The sequence below is a fragment of the Galleria mellonella genome, unplaced genomic scaffold (genome assembly GCF_026898425.1).
Source record: "Galleria mellonella isolate WM207_F2 unplaced genomic scaffold, CSIRO_AGI_GalMel_v1 utg109, whole genome shotgun sequence".
Classification (NCBI taxonomy): Eukaryota; Metazoa; Arthropoda; class Insecta; order Lepidoptera; family Pyralidae; genus Galleria; species Galleria mellonella.
In genome coordinates, this window is record NW_026441972.1 from 1,239,368 (window position 1) to 1,258,161 (window position 18,794).

At 35.7% G+C, this 18,794-nt stretch overlaps 1 protein-coding gene across 1 annotated transcript in view; it reads left to right on the plus strand.

Annotated features, from left to right (window-relative positions):
- The first annotated feature begins 371 nt into the window (after positions 1-371).
- LOC113511262 (uncharacterized) overlaps positions 372-18,794 on the plus strand; it is a 56,285-nt gene continuing 37,862 nt past the window's right edge. The window contains exon 1 of the mRNA XM_052892243.1: positions 372-424. Within this exon, the coding sequence (XP_052748203.1) occupies positions 417-424 (8 nt within the window). The 5' untranslated portion in view covers positions 372-416. The remainder of the gene's footprint in view (positions 425-18,794) is intronic.

Sequence of the window (18,794 nt, forward strand, 5' to 3'; positions counted from 1 at the left end):
TCGGTAACGCGCACGTGACACCCCTAGTATTGCAGGTGTCCACGCTATGGTGATCGTTTACCACCATACGGGCTGTATGCTTGTGTGCCACTCTTATGGTAGGTATATAAAAAAAAAGTAAAATTTCATTTCAATTTTCAAAAAATACACTGTATACATTGAAAACTCACGGAATAACACGAAAACAATCACATAAAACAAAGTTTACCCTAACCATTGCCAATACGTTGCCAAAATCGAAAACGAAAACCTTGTGAGGTAAACGTGAGGCGTTAATTACATTTTTAATTAATCTGTATCACAACTCGTATGTATGTAGCGAACTCACCCCGTCCCAACAGGCGTCTCAAGCGTCAGTACTCCCTATACAGTTGGTAAGAGAGGTCGCGTCGCTGCCACGCCGTGATACGCGGGAGATGCACAGGTATGGATAAAATATTTGAAATTTATTTAAATAATTCCTAATATGTTCACCAATGATCAAAATGTAATATAATTTTATTAAACAAATAATTAATTTTTGCAAGAATACAGTGATCGTATTACCAGTAAAAATGTCCTTTTGTAAAAATGTTAAATTATCATGTTTGTTCATTGAATTATGCCCTATAAATATGTGTTTCTACATTGAATCTTTACTAATATTATAAATATGAAAGTGAATTTGTCTATTTGTTACTGTTATAGCGCCTTAATCGCTTAACCGATTACTAAAATTTAATTTACACGTATTTTATGCGACGGAGAAGAATATAGAATACTTTATATACCCATCAAAAAACCATACAAAAAACATGTCACTTTCACGCAGACGAAATCGCGGGTAAAAGCTATTTATTTATAAATAATTTCGCCATGTGGTCCCAGCATAGAATGGACCACCTTTTCCTTCCTTTCCCGTGAATATCGTAAGATGCGACTACGGGAACCTAATGATCGAGGAATGGGCAGCAGTGTCCCACTTAAAACACCAGTAAAAGCCTAACTGCAGTTGCCAGCCCGCCTGCCAAACGTGGCAACTCTTTTATGGAGAAGGCTTATGTTCAGCAGTGGACAGTTAAGGGCTGACATGACGATGTATTATATGATTTATTTACGTTGTGTTATTTTTTTTTAATGGATGATAATGGAATATGTATATAGTATATAATAGTAACCCCGCCTGCACTATCAGTATACACCGGCGGAGCACCAGTGAAAGATGATAGGTGAGGATGAAGCAGGCCAGTTAGTCCATCATGACGAATTCAACAAGAATTGTTCACGATGGTTTCCAGGGGGAACCACGTGGAGGTCGACCTAATAAGGCATATTGCTAGCGATGGGGCTGTCAAACTCCATTGCTAACAATCCCTTTCCCGCCACGTTGTGTTATTGTACAGTAGATAATAGTGGGGGAAAGGGATATTTAGTAATGGAGACTGAGAATCCCATTGCTAGCAATATACCCAACCAGTTCGACCTCCTCGCGGTTCTCCCTGGAAACTATCATGGTTAATTCCTGATGAATTCATTATGATGGGCTAACTGGCCTGTTTTCATTCTCATCTATCACCCTTCACTGGTGCTCCGCCAGCGTATCTCGTTAGCGCAGGCGGAGTTGCCATACCATTTTCACCCATCAAAAAAAAAGGTAATATAGTGGGGGGAAAGGGATTGTTAGTAGTAGGGTCTAACTGACCCATTGCTAGCAATACACCCTATCAGGTCTACCTCCACGCGGTTTCCCCTGGAAACCATCGTGGTTAATTCCAGTGGAATTCGTCACGACTACGTCACGAAGCTAACTGACCTGCTTTCATCCTCACCTATCGTCTGTCACTGGTGCCCCACTAGTGTATACCGACAGCGCGGACGGGGTTACCATTCCATTATCGTCCATTAAAAAAAATAGGTGATAGTTCCCTAGAGAAAACAAAGGCGTGTTTAATTCAATTTTTTGGTGTAATTATGGTTTCAAATTGTATGTTTTCGATGTAAAAATTACCTAATTACTTAAAGAACTATTTTTATATATTTTTTAATACATTTTTCTTTTTAATTACGATTCTATCTATCCTATTTAGGAGCTGCGCTCTTGTCGGTGGAGCTCTTGCCACTCACTACGATTTTCAGCGAGTCTCTTCACCTCTTGATACGACACGACACCGACTCCTTCCTTGATCTGCCTGATGTAACTATGCCTCGGTCTCCCTCTCCCCCTCCTTCCTTCTATCTTACCTTCTATTATAATGTTCATAAGTTCGTCGTGTTGTATCAAGTGTCCCAACATTTTTCCCTTTCTGTCCACAATAGTTCTAATAATTTGTCTTTTTTCCTTAACCCTAAGCAGGACCTCCTCATTGCTAATTCGATCCCTCCAGCAAATTTTCTCCATCCTTCTCCAGCACCACATTTCAAAGGGTCTAAGTTTAATTAATATTACAAAATAATATTTTATTTATCGTACATGTTTAATACTCGTATATTGAAAACGGTATTTAAGTAACTGTTATGGAGAATTAATGGTTTACATCGATGGGAAAATATATGTCACATATATATGGACATTGGATATATATGTACCAGAGGGAGATTTTGTACTAATGTCGTTTGCTTGGGCACCTCTGTCTCATTCATGTTTCTATTGTGAAGCAGTTGTGTTTACATGGCTGTGTTTCGGTTTGAAGGGTGCGATATGGCAGTGAATTTACAGGGTACAGAGAAATAACACCTAAGTTCTAAAGAATGGCTACGTATAGGGGGTATCATGGGCGAAACTGTATACTCTGCTATGTCCATTGTACTGCTCATGTCTATAGGCGACGGTAACCACTTTTCATCAAGTTTGCCGTCAGCTCGGGTGCCATTCTAAATTGAATAAAAAATAATATATAGTAGGTGTCACAGTATATATTACTGTGATGTAAAAGGAATTGTAATCAAATGGGCACTCGAGAAAATGTCATAATATTACACTAGCTACCAGGGAACCATCGAGTCACGAGAGCACATTAAGGACGTATGCCGTTTCAAGGGATGGTAATAGAATTGGATCGCGACGAAAGCGTCTTTCATCTCGATTGAGTGTATACCTACCTATTTATATCTATGCGCCCCTAGTGATTACGCTTTATTATCGCCATGAGTGAGTTTGTATTCCGATCAATTTACCGTAAATAATATCTGAAACATGATTGTATGGTATCCAATTATCCATTGCTGAACATAGCCTCCCCATAGGTGGTTAACAACCGCAGTAAGGCTTTTTTTTAATGGGTGAAAATGGCATGGTAACCCCGCCTGTGCTAACTGTATACACTAGCAGAGTACCAGTGAGAGGTGATAGATGAAAATGAAAAGGCAGGTCAGTTGGCCCATCGTGACGAATTCAACAAGAATTGTTCGCGATGGTTTCCGGAGGGAACCACGTGGAGGTCGACTTAATAAGGCATATTGCTAGCAATAGGGCTGTCAAACTCCATTGCTAACAATCCCTTTCTCCCCCACACCGCCTTCTTTTTTTTTAGAAATGATTGATAAATGTCAGGGTTGTTTATAAATTCTAAACGCGTACAAATACCCAGAGCTTGGCACTATGGCCTGAATAAGATATACAACCACGTGTATGTAATACCATAAAAATATATACTTATATTGTGTATACTTGATAAATGTATCGCAATTCGTGTGATTCAACGGGAACGTTTTATTTTGTTAAGACTTTTAGGTAAAAAGCGAATTCAAATTATTTTATTGCACGAATATAAATTAATAATAATGATTATTTTTTTATGCACCTTAGAACGGCAAACAAGCTGACGGCCCATCTGATGGAAAGTGGTTAACTGACTTGTTTCATCCTCACCTATCATCCTTCACTAGTGCCCCGACTGTGTATAACGATAGCGTGGGTGGGGCCACCATTCCATTATCATACATTAAAAAAAAACACGACAGTGTTTGTTTTACTTTTTGTATGTTCTCATTTCTTGGGACTACCGCTGTTCGTGCAACCCGTTCGTTTCTACCACGTACATCTGAATTGAAGTACCGTCTTATGTTTTTCCTCTACAATACTATATGGGGCATTTCAAAAACTGCCTACAAACATTTACAAGGCAGGCAACGTACAAGTAACTCTACTAACGTTGCAGGTGTTTATTGACGACGGTAGCCGCCTTCCATCAAATAGACCGTCTGTTCGTTTGCATCACCAACGATAAAATAATAATAATAAATTTATTTGCGTTAAAGTATTCTGACACTTCCCTACTGGTTGACTGGGAGAGAATGCTTTTAGCATTAAGTCCACCATGTACACATATTTGTACTAATGAATAAATAAATATGATAGGTATCGTTTGTCCTATATTACATAAAGCTTCGAGTCTGTTTAGCCATTTACAGAATATGCAAATGTCACATTTTGGCGGGAACTGATTAATTCATGCATCTAGATGCCATAGATGCATGAATTAATCAGTTCCCGTAAATAAATATTGTTAATATTCATCTCATAGCCACTTGTCAACATCATTACTTTATTTTCCATAAAGTAGGTTAATTTAATTGTACATAGATATTTCACCCTGTTTCTATCTTTCGCACTGGACGTACAGACATGACAGCGACGTTTACTTCACACATTCATTTCTGCTGTCATTCTCTCATTATATGTGAATCAATAATATAATCAAGTTAGTTGTTATTTATTTCCTCCAAACAACTACATATCGACAACAACTATACTAGATATTTATTTTGAAAATTGGATAATTTGATAAAAAATATGTTCTATTATACAACCAATTGTAATTTCGCTAGTCCTAAATCAAATTATGATGATTTTTTGCAATCAATATACTATCGGATGATAGACACTCGATTTTGAGTTCTAAGTTTATATATATATTTTTTTATACAACTTAGAATGGCAAACAAGCTGACGACCCACCTGATAGAAAGCGATAACCGTCGCCTATAGACATGAGCAGTACCATCGACATAACAGAGTATACTGTTTCGCCCATGATACCCCCCATGCATTGCCTTTCCTGAGGACTCAGGTGTCATTCCTCTGTACCCAATAAATTCACGCCATATCTCAACCCTTCAAACCGAAACACAGCCATGCAAATACAACTGCTTCACGGTAGAAACACGAATGAGACAGAGGTACCGAAGCAATCGACTTTTGTACAAAGTCTCCCTCTGGTGATATTTCAAACAATGTATCTATAAAACATCTCGTCACCTATCAGTGTATTTTATATTTTTTTTTATCATTATCATATCATGTCAACCATTAATTCTTCACTGCTAAATAGGGCCACCCATAAATAGGGGACTTGCCAGTAGTTGCCGCGTTTAGCAGTTGGGTTGGCGACCGCAGTTAGGCTTTTGGAAATGTTTTAAAGAGGTTGTTCTACCATTAAGTTCCTTTAGTCGCCTCTTACGACGCCCACAGGAAAGGCTTGGCTTATTCTATGCCGGGACGAACACAGCTAACCTATGTTATTCGCTGACAATGTAGCTTATTATAAATGAAAGAATTTTGAAAATCAGTCGAGTAGTTTTTATTTTTATTTTTTTTTTATACCACTGAGGTGGCAAACAAGCATACGGCCCACGTGATGGTAAGCGGTTACCGTAGCCTATGAACGCCTGCAATACCAGAGGTATTACGCGCGCGTTGCCGACCCTGAAGAAACCTCTTTACCCCCTTTTGAAGAAACCCATGCTGTAGTCTCTTGCGAAACCGAAAAACGAACCTCGGCAGTTACTAATGTCACAATTTTTATGTATCTCTTGCTGCGAATATAAAGTTTAGTTATCTATCTATCTGTCTATCAAATCTTTCCTCTTTATACTATTAAGATTAGTCAGAAATTTTTATTTATTTATTTTAATAGAACACTCATAAGAAATATATAACCATGTTAGGTTTATATATAGGCAATTATTTTTTTATACTATATATATATATATATATATATATATTATTTATTTATTTGTTTCATCCACTGGGTGAGCCTTACAGTCTTCCAATACGCTCACCCAGGAAAGCATGAGTACAATAACATATAAAAAGGAATATTACACAAAAATATTAAACAAAAAATAATATAAAAAAATTTTACTGAAACAAAAAACGTCTGAACACATAATAAATATATATAAGACCCGCTGACATTGATGCTCCTTTCCACTTTGAGTGTTGTTGGAAGAGAACTCTATTAGAGTTAAATTCGCCTTTGTACATTTGATTACCTCTGTCATGTTCTTGTAACTGGTGTTGTACAATAAAGAATAAAATAAATAAATAAGATTTTTTTACTGTATACATAATTTATATTATAAATAATTTTGTTTAATTAAGAAACTTTTCAAATTTGTTAAACGAGATAAAATATCAACATAAATATGAATGACCTCGTTGTAAATTATTTAACGATGACGCGCCAGTGAGTCCTCGTATTAAGGGACTGCCAGCGAACACAATATCATCCGACCTTAATTGCCCACTTTGACGGTGTATATTACCTTCAGTTGTTATTTTAAACCAATTACAAAATTGTTAAGTTTCCTTCGTTGCTTAATCCGCATTTCTAGAGTTTAACTTGAGGGAGAAGCAAAATTTTTATTTGTTATTCATTTATTTATTCATTTATTCATTATGGGTGCCCTAACTGGACATATGCCAATAAGACATATACTACACAAGATGCGATTCGTTGGCAAGTATGCGTATGAGTCTACTGGGAACGGCTTATCCAGAGTCTCTGTACCCTGTAAATTCACGCCATATCCCACCCTTCAAACCGAAACACGGCCACGCAAACACAACTTCTTCACGGTAGAAACACGAATGGGACAGAGGTACCCGAGCAATCGACTTTTGTACAGTCTCCATCTTACAATATAGGCACATTATACCCAATCTAATCCACCTACTGACTGCCTTTCCAAACATATTGTCCCAGTTTTCCATTGCCACCTCATCTACATATATAAGTACCTACGCAGAGATGAATCAGGCTTCAAAGAAAAATAAGCGAAATTCCGAGCACACAGTCGTCGGGCCTCTCTCTGTATAGAACTCTGAAACTTCAGTAATGAATGTAACTTTCCCATTATTCTGACGTTGTAACGTTCGACTTTAACTAAACATATATCTATTTTTGAACTAACCAGAATATGTTAATCAGTTAAATTCAAATTGAAAAATATTTAATTTTCGAATAACAGGATCCGATTTAAACTATCGCGTCGTTTACATTTTTTGCAAACGAGCATGCGGCTCACCTGATGGTGACTACCGCCGGCCATGGTCACCCACAACGCCTACGGCATTGCAGGTGTTTTTCAATCTTTTTCACGACGCGACCCCCTTATTATGTAAAAATATCTTGCGACCCCCTTAGTATGTAAACATATCTTGCGACCCCCTACCCTCCCGGCAAGAATGTGTATGAATTTTACTACAAAACATGAAAATAGTTGTATTTATATTCACAGTTAGGTATCGATAAAATAAAATAAATAATACATAATAAAGTATCTAAAACAGACATGTAATCGACGTCTGTTATAGATACTTCATTATGTATTATTGATTGATCGATGTATTTACGGAACTGTTGATTTTTCACTGCTTCGCGACCTTCCGCGACCCCCTTGTAGAGGCTCGGGGACCTCCCAAGAGGTCGCGATCCACACTGAAAAACACTGGTTTCCACATATTTTAAATACACTCATCATTATCGTCGTCAACATATTAGCTTTTAATTGTCCACTGCAAAACAAAAGTTTCCCCTTTAGTAGATATTGCCAGTAGTTGCCACGCTTGGCAGGCGGATTGGCAACCGCAGTCAGGCTTTAGAGATATTTTAAAAGGGACACTGCTGCCCATCCCTCGCCATCCCTTAGTCGGCTCTTACGATACCCACGGAATAGAAAGGGGTGGCCTATTCTATCCCTTTCAGACCTGAACGATACGGGCGTGAGTTGTAACTTTAAAAAATTCTAAAACCGCGCGCAATTCATTTTTACGCACGAAGCTAAAATAACATGATAGTGAGATTCTAAACCAGCCAATAAGAAATCATTTAGAGTAGCGGTTAGGTGGTGCAGTAGTCTCGTGCGTGCCGGCAAAATGGCTTGGCTCCAAAACACGAAAATATATTTAATCTGAAAGAAAAAAAATCTTGGGTCTGAAAGGGCTATGCCGGGACCACACGGCTACTTGATCTCTTAAATACACTATCAAGACTTTTGAACGGTGAACTATGTATATAATCTCAGGGGTATGGGTTATTTCGTGTTTTAATTATCGTTCTACGAGATGTCTTAGCAAAAGCTAAAAGCTTAGGTAATAAGTTTATTTAATTAACTGGGCTGGATGTTGCGAGATGCTACAGTTACTAGCTATTTACCTCCTTTCGTCGTGTGAATGCTTTGTCAGACATTAGCTATTCGCGCCAGCTTCGTATGAGTAGATAGTTAGTATAGATCACGAATTTTGTCAACCTACTTTAAATAAAAGAGGTTCTCAATAAGTGTTTTTTATATTTGTTACCACATAACTCCGTCAGTTGTAAACCGATTTGTAACATTCTTTACAATTGGTCAAATACTTAACAATACATTAATTACCATACATTAAATAAAAAAAAAATTACAACAAAATTTAATTACTAATATCTTATAGAAATACAATGCAGTCATTTGTCTATTGTTATTTTTATATAATATTTTTTATGGTAGTAGGTAAAGTAGTGTAAGTGTGTCAAGTGTTACAAACAAACAAACATAATTCTTCATTTTTTTCTAAAACTGTATCTCTCCGACTACTCCGGTTTTGAAAAATTATTTTTGCAAATTTTTAAAACGTTTTAAAGTTGCAATCCACTTAGCTAGAGTAGTACCAGGTACTCATAGATAGGAAAGAGTAAAGTGGTCCACGTTTACAAGGCCGGAAGCCGTTCAATGGATCTACTTTAAGATGGTCGAGCTCTTGGCTGCTTTGATTGCCTAGTAACATGAGATTTATGTAGTTTATCAGTGAAATAAAAAAAAAATGGTTTAGATAGAAGATACTCTTACTCTTTCACTCTTTATTGTTTCCCCTATAAGATTGCAATAGTAAATTTAAAACTCAAAAAAAGCCATTTTTTGCCGATTATTTGCAGTACAAATGTACTACTCATGATCTCAGAGAGCTATTTTTTAACTATTCATATTCTAAAAAACCAATCTCAACAAGATGGCTGTTCTCAATTCAGTTGCTTTCATGTTTGTTACCACATAACTCCGTCAGTTCTAAATCGATTTCACAAACTCAGTTTTATTTGAAAGGATGTACTTTCAGTGGGATATGGCGTGAATTTACAGGGTACAGAGAAATAACATCTCAAGTCCTCAGGAATGACAACGCATGGGGGGTATCATGGGCGAAACAGTATACTCTGTTATGTCCATGGTACTGCTCATGTCTATAGGCGACGGTGACCACTTTCCATCAGGTGGGCTGTCAGTTTGTTTGTCATTCTAAGTTGTATAAAAAAACTAATGTCATCATACCAGCCATTAAGTATCCACTACTATATATAGGTCTCCCTCTTGGCGGGTTTTGCCAGTAGTTGCCACGCTTGGCAAAAGGGTTGGCATCCGCAGTTAGACTTTGATGATTTTGAAAAGGGTCCTTTAACCATTAAGTTCTTTTAGCCACCTCTTATGACACTTACGGGATAGGAAGGGGTGGTCCATTCTATGCCGGGACCACACGGCTAGTTACATAGTATAGACAATGAAAATTATTAGCAATACCTTACAATGTATAGTTGGAGCAAACATACCGCAAAATTGTCAGTTGCCATAGTTTTTATTTGCTTTTTATTTAAATTTCATCTTCTTAGACGGAAATAAAATAGTTACTGCCTTTTGAATTATTCTACTAATGATTTGAAATAAAACATGATTGTAAAATATTTTTTTTACTAACATTGTTTTACAAAAAGCAAGCGGAGGTAGCAATCAGGTGGTCACATAACTCGAAGAACCGACAGCCGACGGGGAAGGTTCTTGAGTGCCGGCCCCATACAGGCAAACGCAGTGTGGGACGACCCCCTCCCCTATTATATAGAGTGACGACCTCAGATGCATTGCAGAAAGTCAGTGGAGACAGGTGGCTCTGGACCTTCCTGTGGATTGATGCTTTTGCTGATTTGATGATAACTATTTTACAATTCTATGTAAACCATAGTTAGAGAAAAAAAAATCTCTGAATACTGTTTTTACAATTTTTTTAATCGCAACAGAAAAGACACAAAAAAAACATTAAATGCAAATCTCAAATATGGCATAATTTTTTTCGACCTCATGTACCGATTTAATACAAATCGGACCTGGCAAAACTACCCTGGACGCAATCGAAATTCCTGATGGCGAAAAAAAGTTCATTTCGATATCGCCCATATCGATTGAATATCTATTTTCGAATATGTGAAAAATCTGTTATCTAATGTTATTTTTTAGATAGCAGACTTTTAACATATTCGTTATTGAACCAGTTTTTTTTTATACAACTTAGAATGGCAAACAAGCTGACGGCCCACCTGATGGAAAGTAGTAACCGTCGCCTATCGACATGAGCAGTACCATGGATATAACAGAGTATACTGTTTTGCCCATGATACCCCTCATACGTTGCCATTCCTGAGGATTTAGGTGTTATTCCTCTGTACCCTGTAAATTCACGCCATATCCCACCCTTCAAACCGAAACACAGCCATGCAAACACAACTGCTTCACGGTTGAAACACGAATGGGACAGAGGTACCCAAGCAAACGACTTTTGTACAGTCTCCCTCTGGTACAGTTATATAGATATTGTAAATAAAATAATCACCCAACCTTGTTCATTTGTTTTTTTTGATACCGAACTTTTAAAAATATGTTGCAGTATGTGGCAGTAGGGAGCAAAACACCGTTTGCTGAGTCAGCTAGTACTTATATAAAATAAAAGGGCCGCCCGTCCATCTTACCAGTTTACCAGCCACCGGCCACTTCATTCAGCCTCGTGCCACTCGTTCCCGTTAATATAAGATTTACTGCTAAGGTGCCAGCTCCATCTTGTTCAGGGTCGAAATAAAATATCCTTTTTTGAGAATATAAGAGGTCATTTCGTTGAATCTTTTATATGAATACCTTATACAGGTGAAATAGAAAAATTTGAGCTTCGCACACTAACACAGTCTGAAAGGATACGTTTTTACCTTATATAGACTACTTACTTATTAATTTTTTTACTAGCTGTTGTCCGCGACTTCGTCCGCGTTTCCGTTGTTTTTCGTAAAATAAGTAGCCTATGTCCTTCCTCACAGTTTAGTGGTTTTGATGTAACAGACACATTTCCCTTCACTGCTCTGCTCCTATTGATCGTAGCGTGATGAAAAGTATACTATAACCTGTCCAGCAGTATAAAGAATAATTGTACCAAGTTTCGTTAAAATCTGTCAAGTTCTTTTCGTTTCTATAACGAACATACAGATAGACAGACAAAAATTTTACTGATTGCATTTTTGTCATCAGTATCGATCACTAATCACCCCCTGACAGTTATTTTAGAAATATATTTCATGTACAGAATTGACCTCTCCACAGATTTATTATAAGTATAGATAATACAATATTAATGTACATGCCTATTATAGGTATTCACAGCATTTATTTTAACATAATTATACAGTATGAAATAAAGTAAACAATTTTAAGGGATTAAATAATACTAAACTAGAAATATTTTAAAAGTTGCGTTATTAGTAATAGAAATATACATGTGACCTGAGTTGTGAGCAATATCAGCAGCTGAGAAACCTATAACCAGAGGACTTTCAGGAGCCTTCTCACAGTGGAAACGGCGCATTATGTCACAGGGAACTTTGAAGGGAATAAAATTGATTTACCTGAATAATTGTAAAATAAAATTTTTAAATACGATTATAAGTGAATTAAATTAACAAATATATATATATATATATATATATATATATATATATATTTGTAATACAGAAAATATATTATATAGTTATATTATATAAATAGAGAGTCTCCATCTCTTTAGAAACCAACGCAACATTCCTTTTTGTAATACAGAAAATATCTTATATTTATAAATCTTAGATTATATAGATAGAGTGTCTCCATAGAAATGCTTCGAGTAAAACGGATCAACTTTTTTATACAATTTTGCAGGATAATAAATACATGTATGTATGTATGAGCGATTCCTTTATAACGTCTATATTTATTTTGTCCAATAATTTCTGCATCTTTTTTAATGCGTAAACACTCATTTTATTTATTAAATAATACGTCATAATACATTTTATGCGTAAATATATAGAACACTGATAAAAAAACGAGTCAGCTAATTTGATAATTAGCTGACAAAAAGTTGACCCGTTTATGAGGCTCGATGCTCTATCTATATAATCTAAGCTTATATACTAACTTAGGTCGTCTGATCCTTGCATAAAATAGACTACCCTTTCCTTACGATTCTCTAGGACATCTACAGGGTAGCATATGAGTCAACTACACGAACTTAGAGGGATAGGCAGCAGCGTTCCTTTTGAAACATATCTAAAAGCCCAACTGCGGTTGCCAACCCACTTGTCAAGCCTGGCAACTACTGGTTAAATTCTTCTTATGGGGAAGGCTTATGTTCAGCAGTGGGCAGTTAACGACTGAAATGATACTAAGTTAGGACTTACAAACGTGCATGGTGTTAGTTGATCATGCACGGGCTTTTTAATGACCTACGTGGTCATGTAATATTAGACAGTAAATTTACATAAATATACTTAAACGTCAGATTTAATATATGTAAAATATACTTAAAAATAAATAAACATACGTAAGCGAAATAACATCTTCTAAAACTACCGACCGGAACCGATAACCGGCTTTAAAAAGTCACACGTTATCTTAATCTATACTTATAATAAATCTGTAGAGAGGTCAATTTTGTACATGAAATATATTTCCAAAATAACTATCAGCGGGTGATTAGTGACCGATACTGATGCCAAAAATGCAATCAGTAAAATTTTTGTCGTTATAGAAACAAAAACTACTCGACGGATTTTAACGAAACTTGGTACCATTATTCTTCATACTTCTGGACAGGTTATAGTATACTTTTCATCACGCTACAATCAATAGGTGCAGAGCAGTGAAAGGAAATGTTAAAAATGTCCACCCGTGCGACGCCGGGACGGGCCGCTAGTAAATAAATAAATAAAAACAAATCCTTATTCATTATACATTAAACGCTGAAGTGAAAGCGACTGAAATATGAGAAATATTCTAACAAACGTAATTATGATAAAACAATCACGTTGAATTTTGTTTGCTTGTCCAATTTTAGCCCAATTTGTACAAGTTACGGCGTCGTCAAAGGAACAGTGAAAGGTCTAGCCCACGCACCGAATTTAGACCTTCTTTCTAACGTCGCAAGGTTTAATATATACAGACAAATAAGAGATAAATAGGCGTTCTGGTTGACATAGCAGGCACGTAAAGGACCGCATAGATATATCTATCAAGCAACCTTGTCTCTCTCAAAAGCCCTTATTCCTGACAGAAGGATGGAGGGTACGAAGAATTTCTATAATAATTCAAGTTACTAGGGTCTCATGAATCAGTTCTATACTATCCGGACTTTAGACTTTCTTAATAATTATGACTGTATTATTTTAGTATTTGCAAAAAGACACACCTATTCAATGGTAAATATTGCTAAAGAATTGAAATTTATTTTAAAATCTGCTATTGGCAATCACCAATATTTAGAAATAAAATTTATTCATTCATTCATCCATTCATTCAAGCATCCATTTATCCATTCTATCATTTATCCACTCATTCATACATCCATTCATTCATTTATCAATTCATTCGTCATTTATTCATTCATTCGTTCATTCATTCGTTCATTCGTCCATTCATCCATTCATTCTATTCTCCATTCATTCATACATCCACTCATTCATTCTTCAGTCATCCATTCTTCATTCATCCATTCATTCTTCCAATTATTCATTCATCCATCCATTTATTTATTCCTTCATCCATTAATTCCTTCAATGAATGAATGAATGAGTATACTTCATTTGCATTATACAATATAGGAAATAAACAAGACAATTTACAAACGCAACGATACAATTGTATAAGTACAGTAAGGCGGTCTTATTGCTGAGAGCAATCTTTTCAAGACAACCTTAGGGTAACGGACTAATCGTTGTACAAGTAGGTATGATAAGTACTGTATAATTATTCATTAATTCATTGATGGCAAGTTTGAATATATTTGACACAAAAAAAATTACTGGCTACTCGTATCTTTTTGTGATAATGAGGAAATAGTTTGTTAGTAATAAGGTAGAGTAATCCCATTGCTAGCAAGATACACTATCATGTCAATCTCCATGTGGTTCCAACTGGAAACCATCTTGGTTAATTTTTATCAAATTCATTACTATAGGTCCAGCTAGTCTGTTTCACCCTCGTGTTATGTATATACTAGTATCTCAAATGGTACAATCATTCTATTTTTATTCATAAAAAGTAACCAGACGTCATCCTCACCTATCAATACTCTCTGGTATCATGCCACCATAAAACGATTAAAATAAAAAAAGTAATTCCCAAAATCAGTTTATTAATGATAGAGTTATGAGGTACCTAACACACATACAAAAATACAATCGAATTGAGAATCCTATCTTTTCCTAAAATCGGTTGAAAACAACAAAGCTGTTAAAGCAATCCTTCTTCTTTTATGTAAAAATTATTCCCGAGTTACTGCATCTTTCCTTTTTAGGATCAATTCCCGCTTTAAAACACCATAAAACAATTGGAACGTAAAATTGTATCGAAATAGGAGACTTATTCGTGTTTTATAGCGAGACTCGAGGATTTTACCTATTTTTGAAGCAAATATGGGCAACCTTTCAATATTTTAACAAAAAGTCTGAGGTCAAATTTAAATCTTTGCAGCCATTTACGGATACGTCATATTAATTGAGCCAGTATCCGCAATTGGATGTATTTGCCTCCAACTTGCTGGAGTTTCGTCGGGTGACCACAGAGTATTTGTGTTCAGACGTTTTTCTTTGTCTTTTTATATTATTCTTGTTATATATGTGTAATATTCCTTTTTTATATGTTATTGTACTCATGTTTTCCTGGGTGAGCGTATTGGAAGACAGTAAGGCTCACCTAGTGGATGTAATAAATAAATAAATATTGATGTATTTTATATTATATGCAAATAAACCAAAATTTTAACAAGTTCACTGAATCAAACATCTGTTTTATTAATTTTTTTTTCGACAACTTACTGCTTTGGGTTCGTACAAAAAAAATATATTGTAATAACAATAAAAAATATTTAATGCCAAAAAAACACAATTATAGCAAAAAATACAAAAATATTACGTATTAAAGAAGTGTCTCGTATTAGGCAAAAGGAACTGGCTCAGCTGATGCTGCGAGTGTCCCAGTGCAATGTACAGCTGCACAGCGCTGGATTTCAGCCAGCCCCTCATATTACAGTAGTTCTGATTTACAGATACTTACAAATACGAGTATAGTTGAACAAGTGTTAATTTTTTATAATATTACGAAGATAAATCACAGTCCGGTAACTTAACACAGGCCACAACAGTGCTGGACTAATTTGATACCACTTCAGAAATAAAAAAAAAAAGATTTTTCCGACTGTTCTGAATATGTATTTTATTATTATTAATAAGAAATGTGCCATCACCAGAAGGAGACTTTGTACAAATGGATGGTCGCTTAGCTAACATTTTTTTTAATAATCCTGCCTAAATTTAATTTAATACTAAGTACTTAGTACATTCAGAGTACAAGGATCACATAAAACGTAAGAAAGTGGAAATTTATTATTTAGAACGTTCCCAACACGCAAATACGACGGACATAATTTACATGGTTTCCGATTATGCTGCCCTAGTAAACCTCAAAGTTTTCACATTAGCGTCCCTATACGTACTTATTGACCGGATAAATATTATATAGATTCTGATAAAGTTTGGATAAACTATAACTATAGACAAACTTAAAGTTTCAATACACTACCTAGGGGGGAAGGGATTGTTAGTAATGCAGACTAACAGTCCCATTTCTAGTAGATAGATAGATACTCTTTATTGTTTCCTCTAAAAGATTACAATAGTAAACTTATTATAAATATAAATAATTACAAGAAATAATCACAATGAGAAAACAATGGGCGACCTTATCGCTAAGAGCGATCTCTTCCAGGCAACCTTTGGATGGAGAGGAGTAATTATAAACAATTGGGTAGGAGGCATGATGAAAAATTTTGTTAGTTCTAGATATGGGAGATGTAATACATATAATAATATAAAAATTATCCCTACTCATTATTATATATATATATATACATATACATACACACACAAATATATAAATACTTACTAACACATATACAAATAGATATACATACATAGTATATACATAGTAATAATGGTGTCAGGTTTTTTTAGGCGACGGTTACCGTTTATTATATATATATATACATATACATACACACACAAATATATAAATACTTACTAACACATATACAAATAGATATACATACATAGTATATACATAGTAATAATGGTGTCAGGTTTTTTTAGGCGACGGTTACCGTTTTCCATCAGGTGGGCCGTCAGCTTGTTTGCCATTCTAAGTCGTATAAAAAAATGTTATTAAAAATTGACAAATAATGCCCACCTTACCACACTTCGGCAAACTAAATCTAAATCTAGATTATGAAGTATAAGTACATTATACTGAGTCTATGAGCTGAAGGTATGAATGCTCTTAAGCGCCTTAAGGCGCCTTACAAAAGGCGATGGATTCAATTAGTCTGAATGAATGGCAGGAGTGGAATGGAATTCTCTACCGTTGTCTGTATATTTCGGCGGGCCATGTCATTTATCGGTACTTGAGATTAAAGTGAATAGACTTTATTTTGTTTTCCATGCTTCATTTTGGACCATGTCATCAAGTCATCGGCCGACCATTAAATTCGTTTAGTCGCTTCTTACTACAGCCACGGGATAGGAAAGGGTAAGGCAACTTCCAGCAGCAGTATTTCCGAACCGATACGACAACATAACCTTCAAGAAAAGAGCATATTCCTTTTTAAAAGGCCGGCAGCACACCTGCAATGCCGTTGGTGTTGTGGCTGATCATGGACGACGGTAGTCACTTACCATCAGGTGAGCCGCATACTCGTTTGCCCCCTGTGTTGTAAAAAAAAATATATATATTGGTAGATGTTTAAGAAAAATTAATATGAAGGTTTTATGAAAACTTCGAGGTGCTAAAACGATAATTTTTAGAAATTTTATCTATCTGTCTGTGTGTATGTTTGTTATGCAGAAACATTATGCAGAAACTACTGTACCGAATTGAATAGGGTTTTCACAGTTGTGTTCTTAAACGTCTAACTTGAAATCTGGTTGATATTTTATCTTAATACGCCATCTAAAAACGGTCGATTTCATTAGTTTTCCTACTTCAATAGATAGATAGATAGATACTCTTTATTGTTTCCTCCAAAAGATTACAATAGTAAACTTATTATTAATTTACCAGAGGGAGACTTTGTACAAAAGTCGTTTGCTTGGGTACCTCTGTCCCATTCGTGTTTCTATCGTGAAGCAGTTGTTTGTATGGCTGTGTTTTGGTTTGAAGGATGGGATATGACGTGAATTTACAGGGTACAGAGGAATAACATCTGAGTCCTCAGGAATGGCAACGCATGGGGGGGTATCATAGGCGAAACAGTATACTCTGTTATGTCCATGGTACTGCTCATGTCTATAGGCGACGGTTACCACTTTCCATCAGGTGGGCCGTCAGTTTGTTTGCCGTTCTAAGTTGTATAAAAAAAATCAATTACAAGAAATAATCACAATGAGAAAACAATGGGCGACCTTATCGCTAAGAGCGATCTCTTCCTCTCCTTCCTCTATTGTAATCCACGTTTACGAAGTAACGAGCAAAAATCTAGTTAATCGTTAATACTCCTACTGTATATATACTTTAAATTATTCTCAATTTCGTGTATAATGTAGTATATGTTATATATGTGTAAGTATATTTGTTATTCATATAATTTTAGTATGTACGAGTATGTATATCAATAATTACTAGTACCGCATTCGAGTATTCTGACACTTCCCTATAGTTGACTGGGAGAGAATGCTTTAAACATTAAGTCCGCCATGTACACATATTTGTACTAATGAATAAATAAATATTAAAAATTGTTATTGGAAATAGATAGGTAACTTCGACGTTGCCGCACGTCTATAAGTTTCAATGCGGACTCTCTTAAACGAATCTATTATTGGACATGGAAGTGACATCTTTCTTAGTTTCTATCCGTTAAATTGCTTTCCTATCTCGGCTCATCGACGGAAATAAAACCGTTTTAATAAATCGCATCGTACAACCCGCCACAAACTAAAGTTTCATCCCAACCATCTGGGATTGGCACATCCCTCGCCCTTTCTTAGTCGCTTCTTACGCCACTCACAGGAAATCTTACGACACCTAAGGCAAAGGAAGGGATGGACTTCACGGAAATCTTTAGAATGTTATAATTTATAATTTCGATTTGTTATTTTTTTTTTTTTCATTTTTCTTTCTTTGCTTAATCGCTGTGCTATATATTTTCGCTACTAAAATCCGTGTCT